Source organism: Chenopodium album, chromosome 3 (assembly GCF_948465745.1).
Source record: "Chenopodium album chromosome 3, dcCheAlbu1.1, whole genome shotgun sequence".
In the NCBI taxonomy this organism is placed as follows: Eukaryota; Viridiplantae; Streptophyta; class Magnoliopsida; order Caryophyllales; family Amaranthaceae; genus Chenopodium; species Chenopodium album.
Genome location: NC_137836.1, coordinates 66,990,235 through 67,016,959, shown reverse-complemented (window position 1 = coordinate 67,016,959; position 26,725 = coordinate 66,990,235). Strand labels below are relative to the sequence as shown.

The window sequence follows — 26,725 nt, the reverse complement described above, 5'->3', positions numbered from 1 at the left end:
CTTGTTTAAAGTGTATCTTTCATAACTATTACCATATTCATTTTGTTCTATAACCTTCTTTAGAGTTAATGGTTCAGATTTTCCATCTCTAAATTGAAGCAAGTGTATCACTCTAAATGGCACATCACTACATTATAAATTAATTACATGACATTAGTTTGAATGCATATCACTGAAATGATTATTATCATATTTATATATGTGCATGATGATTTAATGAAATGTACATTTGTTATTTAAATCTCAATGAATACTCAAATGAACAAATAAACATATATGATCATAATTATATCTATAAATGAACATTATGAGTATCAAATATGATCATATACAATGATGTTTCAATGAAATGTACTTTTGTTCTTAAATCTCAATAAATACTCAAATGAACAAATATAAATATATGATCATAACTATATCTATAAATGAACATTATGAGTATCAAATATGATCATATACAAATAACATATTAAACAAAGATAAAACCATTTTTTATCAAATACAACTAGCATATTAGACATGAACATAATATATTCTGTAAATGACTAATTACCTTGGTAGTGGAGACATTTTTAAATCCGTACCAATTGACTTGTTAATATCTTTTAAAAGTTCAGGATCTACAATTGGATCATTTTGGCGATTTTTTTTCAATTTGTCTACTCTTGACTGAAGAGGTACATCATCATCATCATCATCGTCTCTGTTTTATTTAATAAATTGTTAATTTTTTAGTTATTTTGTTAATTTTCAGTAAAATCTTAGAACAATTACTACAATCGCAATAATATGAAAAAAAATTAGGTTTCATACATAAAATTGAACAAAAATTAGGGTTCATACATTTCTTCAGGATTTGTCACTGATTTACTCGTCTCTGAAGTGTTCTTCTCCAAAGAGATACTACAATTGCAAAAAATTTTAACAAAAATTAGGTTTTACAAATAAATTCGCTCTATAATTTTCATCGCAAGAAAATGAACAAAATTACTTACTCTTTGGTAACATTTTGCTCTGATTTTCCAGTTTCATCTTGCATGTTCTTCTCTAAAGCGTTTTTTTGCAAAATCACTCTACAATCACAAGAAAAAGAACCAAAATTATGCTTCATACAAAAATTGTACTAAAATCGTAAGTAAATGAACAAAATTACTTACTCTTTATCAAAATGTTGCTGCGATTGTTTAATTTCATCTCGAATATCAGACATTTGAAGCAATTATGAAGTGTTTTGAAGCAATTTTGCAATAATTTGAAGAGAATTTCGTTCCGATTCGACGGTGTTGATGAGAGAGAAATTCTAGAGAAATGAAGAAGATGGTTTTTAGAGAGAGAATAATTTGAAATGGATAGTTTTTTTTTTAAATATATATATATATGTGGGGTAGGGGAAGTTATTTCTAATTTACAGCAGTTACTGTGGTTAGTGGGGGTAGTTATTGTAGTTTGTGGGGGTAGGGGAAAAACGCAAAACGCTGCGTTTTGTAGGGGGTGTAGGTTATGGTACCTACACTAGGGTCTAGTGTATACTAATTACCCCCTTGGCCTGAGCGTTTTGGATGGATATGGATCCAACTTTTTGACCCGGCCTGCTATATAGACTGAAATTTTAAGCCTTGGCGGCCGAATCCGGCCCACCAAGTGATCACCTAAATTTGGGAGAGAATCAGGTTCATTTCATGCCAGCACATTAATCAGCTTCCCAAAAGATTACCCACATAAGAAACTTCATTCAAATGTGTGTGCATTTCTCTTAAAAACTGAATAGTAGCTCAATTCAATCTAAAATGGGATTCAGAATCTTCAACTTAAATCTCATTTACAAGCCATATCTCTCAAGAATTCCCTCAACTACCCATAAAAATTCAATCTTTACTCTTCACAATCCATCAAAAATCAACTCTTTAACAACCCAATTGCAAGAAATTAATGATCCTTCAAATGTGATTATCAACCCACCAAATTCCCAAATTTTCAAGCGCTGGCATTTTGGGCATTCACATCATCATCATCATCATGGCCCACATCATGATTCTAGCAAAAAAAGTGAGAACATTTTTAGGCTTGGACTTGCTGCTGACATTGGTTTGACAGTCGGAAAAGCCGTCACCGGTTACTTCTCCGGTAGCACTGCTATCATTGCCGACGCCGCGCATTCTCTCTCCGACGTGGTAATATATCAATTTTAATACCTCATTTAATCTTGTAATTTTAAGTTGATTTTGTAATTATATCGATGTTTGTGCTATTTTATTTGAGGGGTTGTTTGAAAATTTGGTATTGGATTTGTGAAAAAGAGTGAGAACATGGATTTGTGAAAAAGAGTGAGAACATTGTATGCATGTTTAGTTTTGATAACTAGTTAGGGGAAGAGGGTTATTTGGTTTGATTGTGGGTACAATTTACAGTTTATTTGTAATGGTTCTTAGATTTCAGGTTTCGAAGGAGTATGTGCATTTATGCAGGCTGTGGGAGAAATGTATGAGTGAACTGTCTATTGTTATGCATTAGGAGTTTTTTTTTTTATTTATTTTTTTATTTTTTACTAGAGTGAGGCAAGGAGCCGAGTAGTGTATGCTTTTTTTTCTCGAAAATTGGATTTTTGGGTTTCTGGATTTATGGCTATGGCTAGGCAAACTTTTGACTCTTTGAGGGAAGTTCTACATCTTGTATAGGCTTAATTGATTAATTGTTTTGTGAAGAACTAGTGTTGAGTTTCACTTTTTATCAATCAATCAATCAAAGCCTTAATCCCTTAAGTGGGATCGGCTACATGAGTATTATGTGTAATCATCAACAAAGATCCTCCTCCTCGGCTCCCCCATTCCTTATGATCCAATGCCTCATCCTCATGCACATCCATATACTTCATATCCTTCCTAACCCAACCAAGTAATTGTCGGTCTCCCATTCCCTCGTTTAACCTCTCCATGGTCCCACTCTTCGTACCGGTGCACTCTCGGGTCTCCGTCTTACATGCCCAAACCAACGTTCACGATTTTCCCTTAGTTTGTCTACAATGCTTGCCACACCTACCTTCTTGTGAATATCCTCATTTGTGATTCTATCTCTTAGAGTGTTCCCGTACATGCACCTTAACATTCGCTTTTCCGTAACCTCCATCTTTTTAAACACTCTCTTAGCCACTCTCCACTTAAGCCACCCCGTCTCAGTAGGCCACGTCTTGATGAATTTCACCATTTTTCAGGATGACCGACCCAAGATATTTAAAACATTCGCTCATGGTCAAGTTCTTTCCATCCAAACTCACCACCTCATTGCTTGACCCCCTATGTACCAAAGCGGCATACCAAATATTCAGTCTTACTCTGACTTAGCTTAAACCCTCTAGATTCCAACATTTGCCTCCATTGCTCCAACTTGGCATTAACCTTATCTCTAGTTTCTTCATCCAGATGGATATCATCCGCAAACATTATATACGTTGAGTTTCACTTTTAATATTGAAGATTAATTCCAAAAAATTCTGGGACATGTAAATGGAGGTTATTGGGATCTTTCTCTTCCTATAAACTAACTAGAAGTTTGTGCCTTACAATGTCTACTGTACCTTCTAATCTTTGCAAGGTTTCTGAAGTATTGAGTATAATGCTTTGAGGCAAAGAACCCTGTTTGTAACGATGCCATGATGGTAGTAAAGACTCGAGGAGTTTTTTTTTTTCATTAGCTAGTTAATGACTGTATTTGATCTCATTTTCTGAAATGTTCTACACTTATAGGTGGGAATTATAGAGAAAAGTCTTTAGGGGGCGTTTGATTAGTAGATTTTACATATGAGGTATGGGTTTGGAATGAGTAAAACCCATGCCTATTGTCTGGTTGAGTAATTCCATGTTCTAAACTTCAAACCCACAAGGTATAGGGTTTAGAAACACAAGGGGGGTGATGACTATGGCTCATTCGACCAAACTTCTAGCTATCAATTAAAATAAAATAAATTTATTTTCGAACATGGCATGCTTGAGTAGACCTTTTTATTTCTTTGTGTTACAGAAGTGAGCTAAGTATTAGGGAAACATGGCATGTTTTATGATTTTATGTAGTTATGTCTTTGTATTGGCTAATGCCCAATGTGATGCATTAAGTTGCTGAAATTGAGGAAATTTTGGAAGCTCTTTAACAAATATTCGAAGTGATCTGACCTACAATTACCACATTATAAGCTTGATCTTACTTCGTCCTTCAGAAATGAAACAAATATATACCTCTGAGTTTCGCTTGTTATAGGGTGTTAAGAGGTATGTGAAAGTCTACCCAAAATATTATAGTTTCTGCCAGTTTAATTAACATATGTATTTCGTTCAGTAGCTCTTGAAAGGTTTGCAGCACATGGTTTAGCAATGACTAACATTCATAGTGTACTATAAGATTATAAGTTCTGCTGAAAAAAAAAAAAATTGCTTCCTGCATCTTTAATAATCACTAACCAAGAATCTGGAAGTCATTTTATGGAATTGAGTCAATATACCACAGGTCCACAATAATTCTTCTCTGCTTTATACTTTTCCTCTTTGTCATCAGTATACTCGTCATTTGAAATTCATTGTTAAGGGTATCGTGAGGAGTAATGTAAAGTGTTTTAAAGATAATATATTAAATTTAGGAAGTCGCCTGTTATTTTCAGTCAAATTAATATAGAAATTGAGTAGTATAATGTTTGGTTGACCACCTTGTAGCTAACTCAATGTTTAATCTCTAGTTGACTTATTTCCCTTGAAACCATTGAAGTTTGGAGCCTGGATCGATAATCAGGAAGGTTAAGTTGCACTTTTATAGTTCATCTATACCTCAATGTATCCTTTTTCACTCTTTAAAGCTACTTTTTGTTGTTAACGGGGTTCTTATTAACCTGTGCTATCAGCCAAACATGAAAATCATAATTGTAAACTCATTTCATGGAAATGTCACTGTTGAGGAACTGTTATTTTTTTTTGGTTTTGTTTTTTGAAAGCTTGAGGAACTGTTAATTATATATGGAAGCTAGGCTTGTTGAGCAAAACAAGGCTTCTAATGTGTGGAATGGATTGCAAAATGGATGAAAACTTGTATGCTATTTTAGGTGTAATGGGATCTTGCAATAGTTGTGGGATAGTTGATTTTTGGATTAAAAGTGTGTTTTCTTGTACTTAATTATTCTACACTGACTTGACACTCAATAGTAATGCCTGTGATTGGATGTAGAATAATTGTTGTTTTGAAACAGGGTTTATAAAATATTTCTCAATATTGGGTGGTCCAAAATACAATGAAGAAGCCAAATTTTTCACTTAAATTTTCTGAAGTTTGTTGCTTCGCTAATCTGGCTGCTAAATAACATGTTATTGGTTTTCAAGTAACGATTACGACTTAAATTGCAACTTGATTATCAAAAATATTTGTAGATATGAGTTAAAATAAAGTATTGGGTGCAAGATCATATACAATTTGGCGAGAAGAGGACCCTCAATGAACCTTAGGCTCCTATTGCTGGGTGGAGGTCCTTTTGTTCCCCTCAATAGATGAGAACAGGTCCCTGGCACAGGCTCACTTAGCTCCATCATGGCATAATGGCAATCATGTATATATCTCTGACTTTAAGCTAGTTTGGTACCAGGAAGGAAGCCCTGGCTTACATTCCATGATCTGACTTTAGAGATGTATAATCTGAGTTAAAAAGTAATCACACCTCATCTGCTGCTCCAGGTGATCAAACATATTTTGACCTGTAGGGCTGTAGTGGAGCTGTATAATCTGAACTACTAATTTCAATGATGAAGTAATTAGTAGTTTGGTACTAGTATTTTATGGCCTTGGTTACTTGCTGAAATGTGAAAGAAAGTTTACTTTCAAAATAATGCTGGAGTGGCTTTGTGCTCATATTTTGACTCTATGAGAATGGTTAATAAGTAGTTTAGGAGATTGGATGTTAGTTTATATGTTGGTTAATTCTCATCAGCTTATGGCTTTGTTCTCTTCACTTGAAATAAGGTGTTTTGGTTTGAATATATCTAATCTTTTCTAATTAAATGTTTACGATAATATGATGTTAATTTTTAGATAAAATATTGTTGTTTGGGGTGTTGTTAGATTCTTGTGTAGTTATTTTTTTTTTTAATATATATTTTTTTTTCAAATATCTAAAAATCATATTTTTACTACTCCCCCCGTTTTCTTTTAATTTACTCACTTTCCTTTATTGAATGATTTTTTTCTAATTCACTTTTCACTTTCTAGTTATAGCAAATTAGCAATGGGCCCACAATTATTACTTTGGAAAAATTGACAGGAATAATCCCAACTTTGCTCGATTCGCTCAAAATAATCCCAACTTTTGATTATTTTTTAATAATCCGAACTTTAATATGAATTTGCTTCTAATGGTCCAAATCGGTCATAAGACTTGTTATAATAAGTCACCTGACACGTGTCAAGACATGATTGGTAAAAAAAAATTAAAAAAAAACTAAATTAATAATTAAAAATGATTAACTAAAAAGTTAAAAAAAATTAATTAAAAAAACCTTAAAAGAATTTTTATAAATAAATGAAAAAACCTCCACCAGCCAGCCACCACTGCCACCAGCGTGCTTGACCTCTCGGCTGCCCGCGCTGGCAGAAATCGCAGGCGCAAACCACCTTCCCCCGACGGCGAAGCTCGGCCACCTTACGCCTTTCCCTTTCCCACGAACAACCCATACAACCCAAATTCAACCACCCCGACGCTTCGCCTTCCTGCCAATTGCCCCTCGGCAATCCACCGCGTAAACACCCCTCCCTCCCCGGAACGACCCTCATCCCCTATTTACCTGCCCTAGAAAGGCAGAAACGTTAAGTCAGACTCAAATTACCTATCCAACGGGAAGCTAATGGGAAGGGGAGAGAAGTGGGTTGAGCTTTGCCGGCGGGGGAGGGGGGAAACGAGTCAGTGCGATGGTCTCCGGCAAGCCAGGAACAACCGCCGACCGTCGGAGGTGGAGTCAGGGGGCGGTGGTTGTTCCATTGTATGAGTGGTGGTGTTTTTTTAATAATTTTTTAAAGTTAATTGATTAAACAATTAATAACTAAATCAATAATATAAATTAAAATTAAACTTATTTTTGACCAATCCTGAAATGACACTTGTATATTTTTTTTTTTTAAAAAAAAATACCTATTCAATAGGTTACCAGTCACCCGGGACTATTAAAAACAAATTTATATTAAAGTTCGGATTATTAAGAAATAATTAAAAGTTGGGATTATTCTTGTCAATTTTTCCTATTACTTTCCCAAATAATATATTTTAATTGTCACTTTCATCTTTTACTTTTTTTTTTCTCTCTCCTAAATTTATATACAATTTTTGTATAACGTGAAAATATAAGTGTGTAAATTTATAAGAAATGGAGGGAGTATTACACTAACAAAGAAATTTTGTACTTAGTCCCTATATGTTTTCCCAATTGCCCCATTTTGACTCTTCACAGTTTTCATCATCTTAGAACATAAAAGTCTCCAATTTATGCTCAAAAATTATAAAAATTAGATATTCTTAAACTAGACACTAATGAATCTAAATAGATCCCACTTGACTATATTATTTCTTATAGGTTTGTGAGAAGTTCTGGTTTGTTTCTAAAGTTTGACCACAAGAAATACAATGAGGCGAACAAATAAGGATGGAGAAAGTATTAAGTAAACTGGAGTATGAAGATATGGTCTGATTCTGATCAATCAATCAATCAATCAATCAATCAAAGCCTTAATCCCAAAAGTGGGGTCGGCTAACATGAACCAAATTTGATTATTCCGTGTAGTCATCAACATAAATCTTTCTCCTCCATCCCTTACGATCCAAAACTTCATCCTCACGTAAATCCATGCACTTCATATCCTTCCTCACTCCTTCCAACCAAGTCATCTTTGGTCTCCCTCTTCCTCGTTTAATCCCTCCATGGTCCCACTCTTCCACTCTTCGCACCGGTGCACCCTTGGGTCTCCGTCTTACATGTCCAAACCAACGCAGACGATTTTCCCTTAATTTATCTACAATGCCCGCCACACCTACTTTCTTGCGAATAACCTCATTTCTGATTCTATCTCTTAAAGTGTTTCCACACATCCACCTTAACATGCGCATTTCCGTAACCTCCATCTTTTTAATATGCTCTTTCTTAGAAGCCCAACATTCTGTACCATAGAGCAACACTGGTCTTATGGCAGTCCTGTAGAATTTTCCCTTCAACTTTAAGGGAATGCTGCGGTCGCATAGCACTCCCGTGGCCGCTCTCCATTTAAGCCACCCTGACTTAATCCTGTGGGTCACGTCTTGATCAATGTCACCATTCTTCTGGATGATCGACCCTAGGTACTTAAAACATTCACTCATGGTCAAATCCTTTCCATCCAAACTCACCACTTCATTGCTTGTCCCCCTCTGAGTGCCAAAACGACATACCAAATATTCAGTCTTACTCCGACTTAGCTTAAACCCTCTAGATTCCAACCTTTGCCTCCATTGCTCCAACTTGACATTAACCCCATCCTTAGTCTCATCCACCAAAACGATATCATCTGCGAACAGCATACACCATGGAACCTCATCTTGAATTGGTCTAGTTAATTCGTCTAGAACCGTTGCAAAAAGAAAAGGGCTTAATGCAGACCCTTGATGCAATCCGATTGTAATAGGGAAATCTTTTGTCAACCCTCCGCATGTCCTCACATTTGTTGACACATCCCGATACATATCCTTAACTAGGTCTACATACCTTCGTGGGATACCTTTCTTCAACATTGCCCACCAAAGTATCTCTCTTGGCACCTTGTCATATGCCTTCTCTAAATCAATAAAGACCATATGAAGATCTTTCTTCTTTACCCTATAAAACTCCATCATTTGTCTTATCAAATGGATTGCCTCCATAGTAGATCTCCCAGGCATAAAACCAAATTGGTTATCTGAAATGCTTGTGCATGCCCTCAACCTTTGTTCAATCACCCTTTCCCACAACTTCATAGTATGGCTCATAAGCTTAATTCCTCGATAGTTAGAACAATCTTGAGCGTCTCCTTTGTTTTTATAAACCGGGACCAAGGTGCTCTTCCTCCAATCTTGTGGGATCCTTGTAGCCGTCCATATCTTGTTGAAAAGGTTTGTTAACCAATCAATACCAATCTTACCCAAACACCTCCACACCTCTATCGGTACCCCATCAGGGCCAACCGCCTTCTTAGGTTTCATCTTCCTCAGTGCAATCTCCACCTCTACTCTCCTAATCCTTCGCACATACTCCATGTTGATTTCTTCATCACTCATAGAGGTATCTCCTATCACAACTCCATTACTTCCATTAAATAATTCATCGAAGTACCCCTTCCACCTGTCCTTGATGCCCTCCTCTTGCACTAGGACCATTTGGTTCTTATCTTTGACACACTTCACCATGCCAATATCCTTCCTTGCCTCTTGTCTTCTCTTTGCCATCTTATAAATGATCCTTTCTCCCTCCTTGGAATCAAGCTTTTCATAAACCTCCTGATATGCCTTTTCTTTTGCTTGGCGAACAGCTGCCTTTGCCTTACTCTTAGCCTCCTTATACGCTGCAAAGGTTTCATCACTCCTACATTTTCCTAAGGCTTGATAGCATTCCCTTTTTTGCTTAATTACTGCTTTCACCTCTTCATTCCACCACGAAGTATCTCTCTGTACCGAAGTTCTTCCCCTTACTTCCCCTAAGACCTCTTTGGCCACTCTTAGGAAACAGTTCTTCATTCGTAACCAGGTCATGTCCGGATCCACCTCTCCATCCCAATCCGCTTCTTCAATTACCTTTTCTGTAAAAACCTTAGCTTTTGCATCCCTTAGGGTCCACCATCTTATCCTTGGTTCTTCTTGTCTAACTTTTTTCTTCGCCTTCTCTTTCAGACGAATAGTCATTACCAATAGCCGGTGTTGGGTGACCACACTCTCCCCTGGGATAACCTTACAGTTTATGCAACTTTGTCTATCTATGCTCCTTGTGAGCAGGAAGTCTATTTGAGTTGCATTTGCTCCATTCCGAAAAGTTATCAAGTGTGAATCCCTCTTCTTAAACCAAGTATTAGCCAAAATTAAATCATATGATTGGGCAAAATCCATAATAGCTTCACCACCGGCGTCCCTCTGCCCATACCCAAAGCCTCCATGGACACTCTCATAGCCATCTCGGCTCGCCCCAACGTGCCCATTTAGATCCCCTCCAATATATAACTTCTCTGAGTGGTGGACACCCTGCACCACCTCGTCTAGGTCCTCCCAAAATTGTCGTTTCTCTTCTGCATCTAAACCCACTTGGGGAGCATAAGCACTGATAACATTCACAATCTCCTTGCCACATAGCAACTTCAGCCTTATCAACCTATCGTTCTTCCGATAGACCTCGATCACCTCTTTTGCCAACCTCTCATCGAGAACCACACCAACTCCGTTCCTAGCTCCACCATTCCTTGTTCTGTGGCTCGTTTCTTGCCCAACATACCATACCTTATACCCCAAAACCAAGCCTCGAGCTCCTTCTCCTGTCCATCTTGTCTCTTGGAGGCACATGATGTTCACGCGTCGTCTTTTCATTACTTCTACCAATTCTGCTGATTTTCCCGTAAGAGACCCCACATTCCAAGAACCAATCCGCAAACTAAATTCTTTTCTCCCACGCTCCCTCCTGATCCCAACTCCAAGTCCTTGATTATTTGACACCACAATTGGGCAATATGGCGCGTCGCTTCTGGGCGACGACCTAGCAACCCTTACATACTTATCACTGCACCCGGGTCTGGGAAGTGCAGCGCGTCGCTCAGTAGGGAACGCCCCAATGGCACGCCCTTGCTCATTTGACACCACACTCGGGCAATGTGGCGCGTCGCTTCTGGGCGACGACCTAGCAACCCTTGCATACTTATCACTACACCCGGGTCTAGGAAGTGCAGCGCGTCGCTGAGTAGGGAACGCCCCCACGAAAATATCTGTTTGGCTCATGTCATGGGATGTGACGAAGTTTTATACTGGCTGTCACTGGCCTACCGTAACCCTCCTCCTTTATCCAGGCTTGGGACTGGCAGCGGGAAACCCACTGGCGGAGTTATATGGTCTGATTCTGATGTGGAATAAATAACAAGTCCATGAAATAATGTGATAAGAACATAGTCTAAGATAAATGCTGGGTACTTGAAGGAAAGCGGGAACCACCGTTGGGGATTGATAGATCCTGGGTTGATTTGAGCTATTGAGATGTTGATCTGTCTAAAAGAATAATTATACCCTGTTTTACCCCATTGATTGCATTGAAATGGTTATCTATGGAATAACTAACTTGCCAAATGTTTTTCCTACCCCCTTTCTCCTGTCTTTTGCATTGTGGCAAAGGAATGAAGAAAGAAGAAGACAATCAGATATCATAAAGTTGCTTCCTTTTCTACAAATAATTGCCCATATATTGTTTGTTTAGCTTACATTGTCTTTGTCGTATGATTTTTTGTCTTAATTATGTTGGTGATGGTGAAAAGTATCTGTGTGCTTACTTTAATTGGCATTACTGTATTGCAGGTTCTCAGCAGCGTTGCTTTACTCTCATTTAAAGCTGCCAGAGTGCCTAGAGACAAAGAACACCCATATGGTTAACTTTTTTCCCTTTGATTCGCTCTTGCTGATCCCTTTATTGGGGGTTAAGGTTTTGATGGTTTTTGCTACTAGTATTATTTTTGTATGCATGTCTATAGCATTTAATGTCCCTGCCCATTATGAATTTGTTTACTGACATATATATATTTTTTGAAATTATTACTACGTACTTTGTTTTCCAATTTTGCTATAATATAATTTTAATGGCTAATTTCATTTTCTTTTACTCTTCCCAGTTGCCACTAGCCATTAGTCAATTGTACATATTCAACAATCATACTGATGTGATTTCACTTTGTGTGTCCTTTTGGCATCATATTATGGAGCTGCAATATATGGCGTCCTTTGCTTCTTTAGGATTTCCTTTTCTTATCTAAAGTATTCCTAGATAATATCTTGAATGCTTAAATAGATAATCTTGAATTCTTATATAGATAATAGACATATGAATCTTATCTTTCCTTGTGCCTTCCAATAATGAAAAGCTAAAGCATTTTCTAAATGTTCATTTATACTTAGTGAGATTATTTGGCTACCTTCACTTACCAAGCATACTACCCTACCATACTCATTATTATTTCATCAGATGCCTTGACCATTGCTGTGTATTTGGCTGGTTTTTCTTCATCTTGATTATAAATTGATGCAAGTGAGTTTTTTTTTTTTTGAAGCATCTTGCATAGTTTTATGGCTGGCTTGTATTAAAAAAATTACTTAAGTCAGAGTAGAGCTCTAGTTTAATTGATATGTAATCAAATTTGGATTTTTATTTTCCTATGCTATTGCAAAATTGAAAATTGGGATGACTTTTTTTTTTTGAACATAATCTTTTTAGGCGGAAGGTAGCTGGTACCCTATATTATCAATGACACAAGTGAATATATCTACTTTTTATAGGGAGGAGGGGTCCATAAATTACCTTTTCTCTTACCTCGCAATTTCATAAATGGTTGCAAAGATTATCTGATGTAGGTAGGTGACTTTGGGCTGGAAGATTGGATAACATTAGAATCAACATGTGGGCATAGTGTATCCTCATGACCCCGTACTTGGCTCACTTATGCAAACTACTGTCGTATTTCTGTTTGTATTCATGTTTATTTTTCCAATAGGCTATGTATAACTCAAGATAGCACAATGATTTGATGGTCAATTAAAAATTATGAAAGTAAACGAAGAAAGAAAAGAAAAGGTTGTAAGCATAAAAGGTTGAAAATAAAGGCAATTTGGCGAGGAGATATCAAAAATAAAAGTAGACAACTTGTAGGACAGAAAAACTCATGAAATCATAATCCAGGTTCAATTAGTGAGTTTAAGGATGCAATGATAATTGAGTGACCTTCCTCCTAGAGGAAAGGTTTAATTAGTGAGCTTTGAGGTTCCAGTGAGAGGTGAGTGACCTTCCTTTTAGAGTGAAGGTCCAATTAATGAGCTTTGAGGATCCAGTGAGGAGCAAATGTCCAACCTCTTCTAGGAAATTACCTTAATTTTCAAACTTTACCATATGCTCTCACATTTGCCTCAATTACCTTAAAAACTCTTTGCTAAGCAAGCTGGTATAAAAGGTGAGAGAAAATGGTAAAGTTTGTAAATGAAGGTACTTCCCTAGAAGGGCTAACCATTTGGTCCTCACTGGATCCTAAAGCTCACTAATTGAATCTCCCCTAGAAGAGGCATGGGTTTTTTTTGTCTTAGTTGTTGTCTAATTCTATGTTTGATATCTCCTTGCAAAATAAACTTGTTTCAAACCAACCACAATTGGTACACACTGACAAAACTACGAGGATAGTTTGCATTAGTGAGCCAAGTAGGGGTTATGAGGATTCTAGACTGTTAGTTCTAATGTTATCCAGTCTAGTAGCCCAAAGTCACCCATGTTGGAGACCCTATGCATCTATGAGGAAAGGAAATTTGTGAACCTCGCTTCGCATAAAAAATTAAAAAGATAATATATCCACTTGCATCATTGTTTCTTGGTTCATTACACAAAAGTGATGATTTTACGTGAATCCCAATTTTCAATGTTGCAAGATTGTAGGAATTCTTTGTTCCTTTACACAGAAGTGGTGATTGTACATTGCTTGACCAAGTTTTGGTCCAAAAAGATTCCAAAACCGGTACCTTTAGTAAGCAGTTTTGGGGAAGAGTATTAATTTCCACAGGCAGATGAAGGCTCTTTTGATCACACAATTCACTGTAGATGAATCTTCAGGCTGTGGCATATCTTTCTTTGACCCAACCTTTTTAGAATCACCCCAAGAAGATATTGCCTGTTCTCTTCTATATCAGATAAGAGTGGAAGACACCGCTTAAAAAGTATATAAAGGCTTATAGATGAATCTTCAGGATGTTTCATTGGCCCCCAACCTGACCAAGTATTTTATAAAGAAATATAGCCATGTAGTTGAGTTGACTAGTCTCATGAGCTGGTTGTTCTGGCATTAAATGGATTTTGTACTTTCTAAATTGCATCGAAAAAAAAATATGGGGAAAAAGAAAGATGAAAAAAAAATAAAAAATCGAGAGCTTACTTTTCTTTTGTTATGAAATGATTTGTTACTTTTTTTCCAGACCTCATTTTTCTTTTGTATATACCGCAGGCCATGGTAAATTTGAGACACTAGGAGCGCTAGGAATCTCTGGCATGCTCCTTGTAACTGCAGGAGGTATTGCATGGCATGCTGCTGATATATTGCTGGTAGGATCTATCACTTTGTTTCCCTTTCTCCCCAATCCCTTATTTTCATTGCCAGGTTTATTTTTGTATGTGTGTCTACTTTGCGTGAAAGTGCATGCTTGTTCCATGGAATAATATAGTTGTCTCCCATCACAATCACTGTTATCATGGCATAGGCAATGGGTTGTGGCATCTCAAGGATGTTAAGGAACTCCTGTGGGGATTAATTATTATTGAGTGAAGTTTACTCTTAAGTCACTAAATCTTCCAAATTTTTTGGTTGCACTTGAGGTCGAGAATTCAAGTGATCTAATATTCTTTGCAAGGGTTATCTACTAATATCGATTTGCATGATAAGGTTTCCAAGTTTGTCATCCCACATTGCCTATAAATAAAGCTTTGAGAGTGGATGCACTACTGAAAGAGTAGATATGCACATGTAGAGATTGACATGTAGTAGGTCTTTGTTTTCTGCAAAGTATCAATATTGTTGAACCTGTTCAAATATGTAAGTGATGTAATCCACTTAATTGCCTTAGTATTTTGAAGCACTTTGGCGTAGTCTCTTAGTTAACTCTATTTGAAATATAAGTTTGTGTGCTCAATTGTTTAATTGAATGATTTTGAAATTCTAGAATTCGTGAATTTAGAACTCTAGACAAATTTTTTTTTATCATTTTAGAAATTTAATAAAGCCCAAGTAGTATTAGTGTCAGGTTTAGCAACAGTATCTTATTTCTCACGTGATCTCATAATAGCCAGTTATGGATGTCGCACAATGATTTTGAAATGGTCTCACATAACAGCTTGAAAATCTGAAGACTGAATAATATTATTCTGGCTGGTATGTGTGTATTTTTTAAGGATCAATGGGGAAATCTGGGAGTAACTGATGATGGATGGCGGATGCAGTGTTAATTTTCATGGCAAGCTTGATTATGATGGTTAAAATCTTTGGCTGCTGGTCCACTGAGGCGAAATTTTCAAAATCTCCCTATGTCAGTCGAATGTGGTTCTTTGTAGTTTCATCTTTTCCCCTTCGATCCTTCTCAATTTTAAATTTTTGTAACAAATGATATTGTTTAACACTTCAAGAAAATTTGGCTTAAGTATTAGGCTGTCTTAGAGTTCATATTTGTATGAAGCTTTATAACTTTTTATAATTTGAATGCTGCCCGATTCCCTAACTAAACTATGATGTTGTTTTGCAGGGTTTGCTTACAGCATCTCCTGAAGTTGTTAGCCAATCCTTGATGCAGGAGCATGGTCATCATAGTGGGCATGACCATAAGATCGATATGGATCACCCGATTCTCGCATTAAATATGGCTATTTTATCCATCGCTGTAAAAGAAGGGTATATAATTTATTCTACGACTAATCCAATCCATAGAAGCTTGGCTAGGTCCTCTAAATTTGCTGTTAGCCTGTTATCCCTTTGGACTATATTTCTGGCTTTCCCCTTGTTAATAGTCTTAAATGCATCTTCAATCAATTCTGTTTTGTATTACAATGGACCTCACACTCTCTTATCGATATTAATGTGTTATTATAAATGAAGGCATTAATTCATCCCAAATAAGTACTTAGCTGGGCGGGATATTATTTTAGCAGCTGTACTTCTACACTCTACTAGGAACCCTTCTGATGCATCTATGATTGTCATGAAGCATACTTGATGTTAATTGCTGTACAACCTCAAAAATGTCAATTTCATGACACTGACTTTATGTTACATTGTAATGCCAATAAGACCCCCTAGTCACTCTGAATTTCTGGCTTCTCCTGTATTGCATCCCTAAAATATTTCCATACTTTATTTTTTATTTGAGATCTAGGTTTAACTTTCTAAATAATCTATGGTTCTTAGCTCGCTCTTGGAGAGTCCTAGGTCTTATTCTTTTCAATGTATTGATTAATGTATTTACTGAGATCAGTGGGGCCAATTATGGTGCTTAATTCAAATTGAATGAAGTAATCGTGTGACTTCCTTTAACTTCACTCTAGTATAAGCTGGTAAGTGGTAGATACTGTGGATATTGCTATATAAGAGTAGTTTTTATACGTTATCCTCGCCAGTGCTAAGTTGAAGAAATAAATTAGGTATATGCTCCAAAATAATCTCCCCTCATTATTTGTATGTAATGCTTTTGATGCACAGATTTGTTGTTTTGTTATGGGTTAGTCATTTGTTATATTGTTCAATGACTATGATATTGGTAGACAACAGCTACTCATATGGTTGACATGCAATATATAAATAATGGTTTAGAAGAAGTAAAATGGGATTAAAAGGTTCAAGTGCACCAAGGCATCATAGAATTTATATAATTTTCCAAGTTGTCAATCTAAGACTAAAATGTGTAAGCTCATATCATCTGATAGATGTAAAAAATAAATAAATTAATGTATCAGACCAGTTCTTAACCTCCTCCTTCTAAATGTAAGTATTATGAGTAAAGTTATCGTGGATATAACAAACTAGCATTGGATTCCTACTTAATCTGCTATATATTACCCTCTGTCTCTCTGTCTTCTGTCACCCATATTTACCACTCAGATTTCTATTAAAATGGTAACAAAAATTGGACAGCTACACTTAGAAATTTGATCTTCTTTTTGGATTGAAGGTTGCAACTATATTCGAACTTATAACTAATCAGATAGAATAACAATACATAGTAATATTTTATGACAAACTTTTTTCTAGCTTTTTGTTACTAGACAATCTCACCTATGAGAAATTATTATTTCGATTTTGCCATTCTGATGTTTGTTTCAGATCCTTTTCATTGTGATTCTTTTTTTTTTTCCTTCATGCTCAATTGTATATAAAGTTAAAGGACCGTGCCTTATATGTTCCATTATTGTTGCAGTCTTTTTCGGATAACAAAGAGAGCTGGGGAAAAGGAAGGCAGTGGACTCATGAAAGCAAATGCATGGCATCACAGGGCTGATGCTATCTCTTCTTTCGTTGCTCTTATTGGGGTAGGTAAGAACTGTCTATTGTGAATGTGTAGCTATAGATTGATTTTGATCCCCACAGCCTAAGTTTACTTCACAACTTTAAAGCTGTCACTCTCAGTACCAGCGGCATTTTGATATTAAACTTCTGCAGTAATTGATTAACGAAAATCAGGAAGCTTGGTGTGGTGTGGTTATCATACATGGAGTATATGATCTTGCATAGTCTTTAAAACTCATGCCAGAAGCTTTAGTTTTATTTGTGTATAGAAGCAAGGCCTTTTTGCCACTTTTCACTCTTATCAAGTATTCTATTATGCTGTTCAACACTGCTATCTGTAGACAGTTGTTAGTCTTGCTACTTATTATATTTACCCCCGGTTCACGTATTGCAAAATAAAACACTAGTGCTGCTTACGGTTACATGCTAAGCTCTCAACTATTTGCCCCTTACCTAGGCAGCCTACCCTATTTCACTCCCTTTTTTTTTCTTCCCCCCCCCCCCCCCCCCCCTCTTCATGCCAAGGTACATTTGTTTCATGGCATTCATTTGTATCAAGCTGGCACAAGCACAACCTTAAGCTACCTTTTTCTTGGTTTGTGGCTCCACGTTGTGGTCTTGGGAAGCCACTCCTAAGGGCTCTTGCAGCTAACTCAGGTCGGGTTGACTTGTGCAAGGTTCCACTCCGGTAGGAGCACCTTCTCCTTAGCCAAAGAATAAAAAAAAATAAAAATTCCTTGCACAAATTATTAGCTTTTGAAAGTTGGCATCTTTCTCGAGATATTGTTAGTGGAAGAGTTGTAGATTTAACAGTTGAAACTTGAAAGAGGGCTGGCTTTTAACCTTTGTTATGATTGCTTTACCAATTCACTTTATGAAATTATAAGTATGAAGTTAAATTTATCATCATTTTAATGATTCGTTATGAATAATGACATGGAAATGTGATCATATTGGATTAGTTTTTGTCATTTTGACTGACAGAATTGATGACAAGTATCTTCTAAATTTTTGTCTCAGGAGGATCCATTCTTGGTGTGAAATTTTTTGATCCCCTTGCTGGACTTCTTGTGTCTGGCATGATTCTAAAAGCAGGTCTGGAAACTGGTTACCAGAGGTATCCTGTTTGTCAACCTTCATTAATTGATGCCTTAACTGTATTTTCCATGTTATTTTTTATTTGCAAACCTTGTCATAAAATTGGAATATGTGAAGCAGTGAAGGGGAGGGATGATGGAAAATTTATTAAATTTAGAGATGAGCAAAATAATCCGAAATTTGAATAATCGAATTTCAAAATTATCGTTGAAAGTTGTTCAGTTTCTAAACTTGAACATATTTGTAGCTTTTTTTCATTATTCTTATTATTTTTTATTTCATTATGCAAGATGTGATGTTTAATTAATAATAAGTATGATGTATGAATGGCGAATAATTACATTGACAACTAATGGCAGTATGAAAGCTTTTTTAGTGTTGGAAACAAAGTTAATGGTTATGTAGTGTTGTGCTGTAGAGAAACAGTCATGTTAGTGTGGAACATTTATATCTGCTACTCTTTGCTCTATGATCTGAACTAGTTATTTGTACAATTTATACTGCTAACAGACATGTCGCTTTTTAAGAAATTTAATGGTCCTCCACAGTTGAAGTATGATTTTGTGAAGATTGAGTCTAGGACTGTAGGGTGTAAATTTAAGCTGACAAACATGTGGACAATACATTGCAATGATAAGTTAATATATACTTTCTTGTTCAAAACTGTAGTGTTTTAGAGCTGGTAGATGCTGCAGTTCCACAGCAGCTATTGGACCCTCATCGAGAAACAATTCTACAAGTTGAAGGAGTGAAGGTAAATCCCATCCTTTTAAATTCAATTTAAGGTGTAGTTCCTTTGTAAATTTGAATGAATGTGCACTTAGTGCGGAACTAATTAGCTAACCCCTGCACGAGGTAGTTACCTATGATTCTTCTACATCACTTGAGAATATTACAGCATAATGGTGATAGGTGATAGAGCAGATAGTGGATTCATTTTGTTTTCTTTGTTGTGGTAATCATGTAGATATAGTTTCTGAAGTTTTTACCAAGTGTGTTGCAATGTCATTGCCATAATGGTCACTGCTCATGGAAGTGGAATATTTGGCATCTTACCTTGGGAGTTTGAGGCCAATAAAACTTCAATGTCATATGTAAAGGCCATTATGCATTGTGTTTGTTTAGGATAATCTATAATTTAGGTTCAATTTTTTTTGAAGTTCCTGAGTTTAAACATTTGTAAATTCTAGAATGGATTTAAAAGTTTGCCTATATGTGAAACAAAATACTTTTATAGGTGCAATGTCATGATTTTATTTAGCATCTGTTGTGTGATAGCAAGTTGGAATCCTTTTGTTTAGCTGGCTAGCAGCTGCTGCATAGCATAAAAGCAGTTTTTTTGGGGGCCATGTTCTGAAGCATTCTATTTTCAAAATGGTCCCCAATCTCTTTTTTAATTCTCTTGTTAGCCATATAAGTTCTAGCAACAATTTTAGCACTTAAAAACTTGCTGATTGAAATGTTGATACCAATTCACCATCCAATTTTTGCCGATTCATTTATTTTTAAATATGTTGTTTCTTCAGTCACTGGGACACCGTATAAATAACTACATTCCTTCTGTTGCAATTAGTGCTTGTATGTTCACAATATTCACATTATTGCTTGCTAAATGGCACCCTTGGCTATGTATATAGGGATGTCACCGTCTGAGGGGAAGAAGGGCTGGCTCGTTTTTGCACCTTGATGTACACATAGAGGTATGATACCTTCTCATTGTTTAATGTTTACTAATTAGGATTGGATGTGGGCATCATGATTTTTTCTGGAATTTTTGTCAACAAGCTATTAAATGTTCATTGCTTTTACACTTTGCTTAGCTGAATTTTATAAAGGAAAAATACACTTAAATAATCCCAACTTTGTCCAATTTACTTTAAATAATCCCAACTTTCGATTATTCTGCAATGATCCCAACTTTAAGGTGCATTTTCTTTCTTTGGTCCCAAAAACAGGTAACCTGATGAAGGGGTTAAATTTTTTTAAAAAAAATTTATTTGACACGTGTCACATGTTAATTGCTTTCAAAAATTAAAATAAAAAATTTAATTTTTAATAAATTAAGCAGGAAAAAAAAAAAAAAAAAAACTAAAGCCTAAGCAAGCCGCAACCAGCTCCGTCGTGGCCACTCGTCCCATCCCTAGCTTAAACCAACCTCCTCCCCCAGCCCTCACCATCGATTTGCGACAGCTCTCCATCCCCCAACCCCGAAATACCTTCCCCACCACCAATTTCCCCACCATCGATTTCCCCACCACCCTACCACACACTTACGTTTTTATCGGCGAATAGTGCCCAAAATGGAGGGGAAATAGGTTGAGGGTAGCCGGTTTTTAGGGTGAGGGTTGGGAGGGGCGATCTATTTGAGGAGTCTTGGAAGGGAGGGCGACCAATTAGGCAATGTTATGTGGAGGGGAATGGTTGCGGGGGCGGTGCTATGAAGGTAGGTGGCGGTTTGTTGGGTGGGGGCCTGATTTCCGGCCTGGAAGTAAGGGAAGGGGGTCGAAATCAGCAGAGGTTGGGGAGGGGGTGGTTCGGTGTGCGGAGGGGAAGAGAGTGGTCACCGCCAGTGGTTGTGGGCTGGTGGTGGCTTGGTTTTGCTTTTTTTTTTTTTTTTTTTTCTTTTTCTTTTTTTTGTTATTATTTCATCTTTTTTTTTTTTGGACTAATCACAACCTGACACGTGTCAGGTAACCTGGAATATCAGGTCATTGACTTTTGTTGACCGGTTTGGGACCGAAGAAAGAAAATACACCTTAAAGTTGGGATCATTGCAGAATAATCGAAAGTTAGGATTATTTAAAGCAAATTGGGCAAAGTTGGGATTATTAAAGTGTATTTTTCCTTTTATAAATAAACGAATGCCATTTTGCCATCATTAAAACATTTTTTTAACTCAAAGGATGACATAATTGATAAAATTTCACAAGTGTCAATCAAAAATAAAAATAAATAAAGAAAAAAAAAAAGAACATTATATACAGTAATTAAATGAAAATTAGTGCTTATACTCACAAAATACCATTATTTCCTCTATGCTCAATATCGTCTGGTTCTAAAGCTTTATACTCTGTCAAAGATGTCTTGTAGTCAAATTTGAAAAACTTAGTTGTTGATAAATTTGCTAATGAAAATTCTCAAATTTCCATACTCTAAAACGGATGAGAGTTGGCTTTGGTGATAGGCATGCCCTAAGGCATTCCCCTAACGGGTGTTGGCTAGAAAGTAGACAACTTCCTAAGGGGGTGTTGGTAACTTGGTATAGCTACTACCTTGTGCCCCCCTTTTACCACAAAATTAATTCTCAGTTATTGTTTAATGATTGATGTAAAATAGGATTTAAAAATTAATTAGACAATGTAAGGTTGCTAGTATTTAGTGAAGGGCATTTATGAAGAGAAAATAAAATGCCGTATTTACTGGAAAAGGAGATCATTCTTTATTGCTGTAATTATTCTCACTATTTTAGAAGTGAGTATGAAACACTTTTCATCTTTCTTCTCAGAACTTTTAGCTGAAAGGATGACCATAGTGAGCATCAGTTTTTTTTTTAAAAAAAGTCAAAACAGAATCAATGTTATTATTTGGAGGTTGTATTTAGTTTTTCCTTTCTAACATCACTCCCTACTTCTGGTCTCCTTTAAGAAGCTTGTGGGTGTCTCCAATAAGAGCAAGATGATTATGAGAAATTATCCTTGAGCCAAGGGTAGTATATGATAGGAGGGGACATCCAGTAGGTTGGTGTGCCTAAATCTAGGGTTGGACTCTAGGACTCGAAGATTATGTTATCTTATTACATATGCTGAAAGGGTAATGTCTTTGGTAGTTTCTTTTGGGACACAACTCTTTTAGGTGCAATGTGATGGAAATGAGGTATAGACTTAAAAAATTGGATGTGAAGCATTGACCATTAATCAGCTCTCTATGTTAGTCTTTTGTTTCACGGGTTTCCTCGTCTCAACTCTCAACTGACATTTGGAGGTCAATATTTTCCGTATAAGGTGAATTCTTTTGATTGGAAATATAAATTTGGACAAACTCAATGATACTGATGGATGTGCAAAATCAATGCCTAAATAAGGACATTTTTCCTTAACGTTAATTCATCACCCAAGGGATGTACCACATGTCCAAATGTCATTTTGTCAATTCAATCCAACCCAACTTAATATAGTATGGGATGCATCCCTGCAATCAAATTGGATTTGAAACAAAGTAATTTGGTCATCTGACACCCCTTATCATTGTGAAGAAGACAGCAATTACCTGCCCAAAGGAAAATATTTCAGATCTGATGTTTTTTCGCAAAGTCCTGGATTTATATATGGAAGGGAGAAGTGATGATATTGAAAAAGCTGCTCTCTATGGTGAGTCGACTTAGATGGTTTTATCATTGATTTGGTCGGTGAGCTGCCGGTTGTTAGAAGGAGATGGGGTAGCCACCAAACCTCAGGAGCGAGATATACGTTGCTGCATTTTAAGCTTTTTTTTTTTCCATAGATTTTTTTTATAATGCAAATATGGGAGGAGTATGGGTGGTAATGATGATATTGTAAAGTGTAACTTGCATTGGTCTACCTAATCTTTTTGTGTATTTTTCCTATAGAAAAGGAATATTTAAGTTTATAATTTTCGTGTGATTGGCAGACCATTCCAAATCCTAACCAAACCATTCTATGTAAAGCAAAGATTTACAGATATCAAGTGTTTGCAAAATGGGTAGTATTGATGTTTCGTTATATATTTCAGAATTTAGAGGAGGCAAGTTACTTAGATGATCCCGTCAAAAAAAAAAAAAAAAAAAAAAAAAAACAAAAGAAAAAGTTACTTAGGTGATGTGCAAGAAAAAATGACACTAAAAGGTTTCCAAAAATTTTAATAAAAATCTGAATTACTACATAAACCATATGCATATTATTTAATCGTACTTGGCTTTTAGTTTTAATCTAATATACGAATTTTTGAGTTCCTCCTTATTTCCTTCACATTAGTCTCTGTATCCTTGAATATTCTTTTCAAGGATCAGACATTTGAATCTGCACCTGTATCAGATTTATATTACCTGGTTTAATAAGTATATAGTTCTGTATTACTTGTATCTATGTTTGTGAAAGCTGAAAATTAGCTTGATTTTACGGTACAAAATTTTTGTTTATCCTGTGTGTTGTGGTTAGGATTAATAAGATTTTGAGAAGTTGTTTGATCTTGATATGAATCATATATATTCCTTTATTTGTTTATTGTCAGATTGATGTCCAGTGTATTTTGCGCTCTTGTTTTTAAGTTTTTCTTTTTCAAATTTTCTTTATATGGAACTTGTTTACCTAGTCCAATACCTCTTTCTTGTAAAGCTGTTTTTATCTGCTATTGTTCTTTTGTTGTATAATATATTAGGGATACTTGGTGAAAGAATTGAGAGTGTGGATATAATTTGGAAGCCTTGTTCCATCTCTTGTTATAAGATTTGAATCAATGTGTACCTTGCAGGTTGATCCTTTCACCAGTGTCAGTGCCGCTCATCATATTGGTGAAAATGTTAGGCACCGAATTCACGAGTCTCATCCTGAAGTGGCTGAAGTCTTCATACACATAGGTAGATACTGCTGCTGTGCTGCAAATGTACTTTTACTCAATTCTCATATTGGCATAACATAGATTATCTTTGCTGTTACAATTTGAAGCACCTATATTTGGTTTCGGATGAAGTGGCTGAATAATGGAATTAACTTTTGGTTTTCTATCCATGGGTTGGATTGTGGAATAGCACAATGGACCTAATGATAAACTCACCAATTTCAAAATTGTGCTGGCATTTCTGCATTAGTGCTTGCTTTTAAATTGATAGTCTTTGCTGTGTTATATGTTGTATATTGGACGGATAGCAAGCTGATGTCATCGACCACCCTGACTCCCTTTTACTGAAGTAGTTTAGGAGATGCAGAAGGTACGGAATAAGGGGAAAATAAAACTAGTTGTATATTGAAATATGTTGAATAGATAAAAGTGCAAGAGTGCGGAAACTATCATGAGCCCACCATGTTTGATATGAACGGAAAAATATTTCATGAACACATTTGGTTCGAATAATATGCACATCATGTTTGAGTTAAGAAAAAGTTGCACATTCAGTTTTAAGAATATTTACACATTAAATCTTTCTCATCCTTATTGTTTTAACATCTTTCTGATTTGACCCTGAACTGATGCTTCCAAAATTTCTCACTGAATATCCTTCGTTGAATTAAATTTCAGTTGTTTAGAGAGAAATTTTAATGATCTATTCAAACATGTATGTGAAAGATCTTTTAAATGATTTTTTTTTGAAGATAGGTTATCATTTATAAGATTTTAGTGATTTTAAAATATCCCCCAAGTTGTCTGAAAGAGAAACGATGGCTATATTCTAGGTTGCCGGTCTAGGAAGAGGGAGCAGCGATGGAGGGCGATGTGCCAACCTTGCCTCTTCTTTGCTTGGTCAAGGAATTTATTTTTTTTTTAATAGCATTTTCTGCCTCAGCCTGACTCTAATATGTTGTTTTGCTGCCGGTGGATTTTCGTTATGATTTACGACCACTGCTATGCAAATTTAGTTTTCTGAAGATACACACTTAATTAAGCTCATCTGCTTCAAAGTTCAAACTATGACTTTTGTTATCTGTTTTAGCTCTTGAAGTCACTGACATTGCTTGCTAATGCTAACTATATTATAGCAGTTGCATCACCTCTATTCTTGATCCTGTTACCTTGTGGGTTCATTTTAACATTGGAACTTCTATTGCAGATCCTTCTATTTCTGAAATATCACCAGAAGTTGACGTGAAAGAGAATTTGGACAGCTTGGATGAAACTAATGACAGTATCTCCTTAAAGGACAAAGACTTTGATCATATCATCTCTGATATATTCTCATCACAGTTTCCAAAGGTTCATTCTTCTATCCTACTCAGGCTATGTTCAACTCAACATTTGAAGCAATTATTTGCTTCAGACCAGATCAGATCTAATTATAAACTTTCATGTCTAGGAAGTGTACAGATAAGGTCAAATGTAGCTTTTCTTTGTTGCCCATTTAATTTAAACATTTTGTATATCCGCATGTGTGTAATTAATATTCCCAAGTCACTAGGAATTCTGTACAAATAGCAAAGACAAACACGAAGACGCGTTGCATTCTCTAGCTACCCTTGTGTAGGCGTCAAAAGAGGAGAAACGTGCCAAGGACACGTTCTCTAGAGTTCACGTGAAGGAGTCTGATCAAATAATTTTATTGTATCCCAGTGGAGGAAAGGAGAAGAGACAGTAATAGAACTTTGGATTGATATTATGTGGACAAGAAGACATTCAATGGGTCACTTTGCTGCTTAGATATAGGATTTGACTATTTCATTATAACCAGTAGGTTTTGGGTGTTAAGAAAATAATTCAGCTTCTTGATCTTGCTAAAATCTAATAAAAATGACTCCCCCTTCTTACCTCTAGGTGGGCTTCCAACTTCCCCCCTCCGCTCCCTTCTTTCACTTATAATGGGGGCAGTTACTACGTACTAGTTCTGTAGTTGTATATGTCCTTGATTTCTGCGGAAAATTTTCTTTTTCTTTTTGTTTCTGTTATTAATCCATCTGGCCCTGAATTATATTTCCAGAAAATGAAGCTAGAGCACATAACGCCTCACTTGTTGCAAAACAAGATTATGCTGGATGTTGAGGTCTCCATGCCACCTGACATAATGATCAGGTAAAATGTTTCAGGAATCATCCTTTACTTCATTCAATTATACTGGTACATATTTTTTATACCGGTTTCTGTGTCAGTGATGCAAGGTTGATGGCAGAGGAAGTGAAAAAGGAGATTCTCGGAACAGTATCTGATGTCATTCAAGTTCATGTTCAGTTGCGGCTCACACCTGCTAACCATACAACTCCCTCGTAATTTTTCCTGAGACTATGATGCCTTTTTGCTAGGATTATAGATAGCTTTATAAACATGAAATGCTGTTCCCGGAGAAAGTCATAGACATGAGTACGAACTGCAGGAAAATAACACTAACTTCAGCATCTTTATGTGTACTGAAGGTAAATCATAAATGGTTATATAGTTCTTTCTGTGGATCACAGAAGGGGATATAAGGTGTGATGCATAGGTTTAGAAGAAAGTTAAATAGAGAAACTTCCGTTCTTGAGATGCATTCATATAATTGTATAAACAAGTCCATTTTCAGACATACAAACAAGGATAAGGTGACTGATGTACAGAGTCTTGTACGCAGTGCTGCGGTGCTTCTAAACTTGCTGCTTTTTTTTGGCAATGCAATTTTCTAGCATGGTACAACGAAATAGTTTGTTTCTCA

General features: G+C 36.2%; 1 protein-coding gene across 2 annotated transcripts; it reads left to right on the top strand.

The window, feature by feature from the left end:
* Nucleotides 1–1,697: 1,697 nt before the first annotated feature.
* LOC145624056 (metal tolerance protein 2-like) lies at nucleotides 1,698–26,725 on the top strand. Of its 2 annotated transcripts, XM_081676992.1 has the most exons (12): nucleotides 1,698–2,171; nucleotides 11,564–11,633; nucleotides 14,239–14,336; nucleotides 15,527–15,672; nucleotides 17,192–17,307; nucleotides 18,301–18,397; nucleotides 19,048–19,132; nucleotides 20,016–20,078; nucleotides 23,866–23,971; nucleotides 25,160–25,302; nucleotides 26,021–26,112; nucleotides 26,190–26,725. In XM_081676992.1, exons 1-12 carry the CDS (start codon nucleotides 1,788–1,790, stop codon nucleotides 26,305–26,307), a joined length of 1,518 nt encoding a protein of 505 aa, XP_081533118.1. In that variant the 5' UTR covers nucleotides 1,698–1,787; the 3' UTR covers nucleotides 26,308–26,725. The 2 variants fall into 2 exon arrangements, with proteins under 2 accessions (XP_081533118.1, XP_081533119.1); XM_081676993.1 differs by lacking the exons at nucleotides 25,160–25,302; nucleotides 26,021–26,112; nucleotides 26,190–26,725 and adding an exon at nucleotides 24,786–24,921.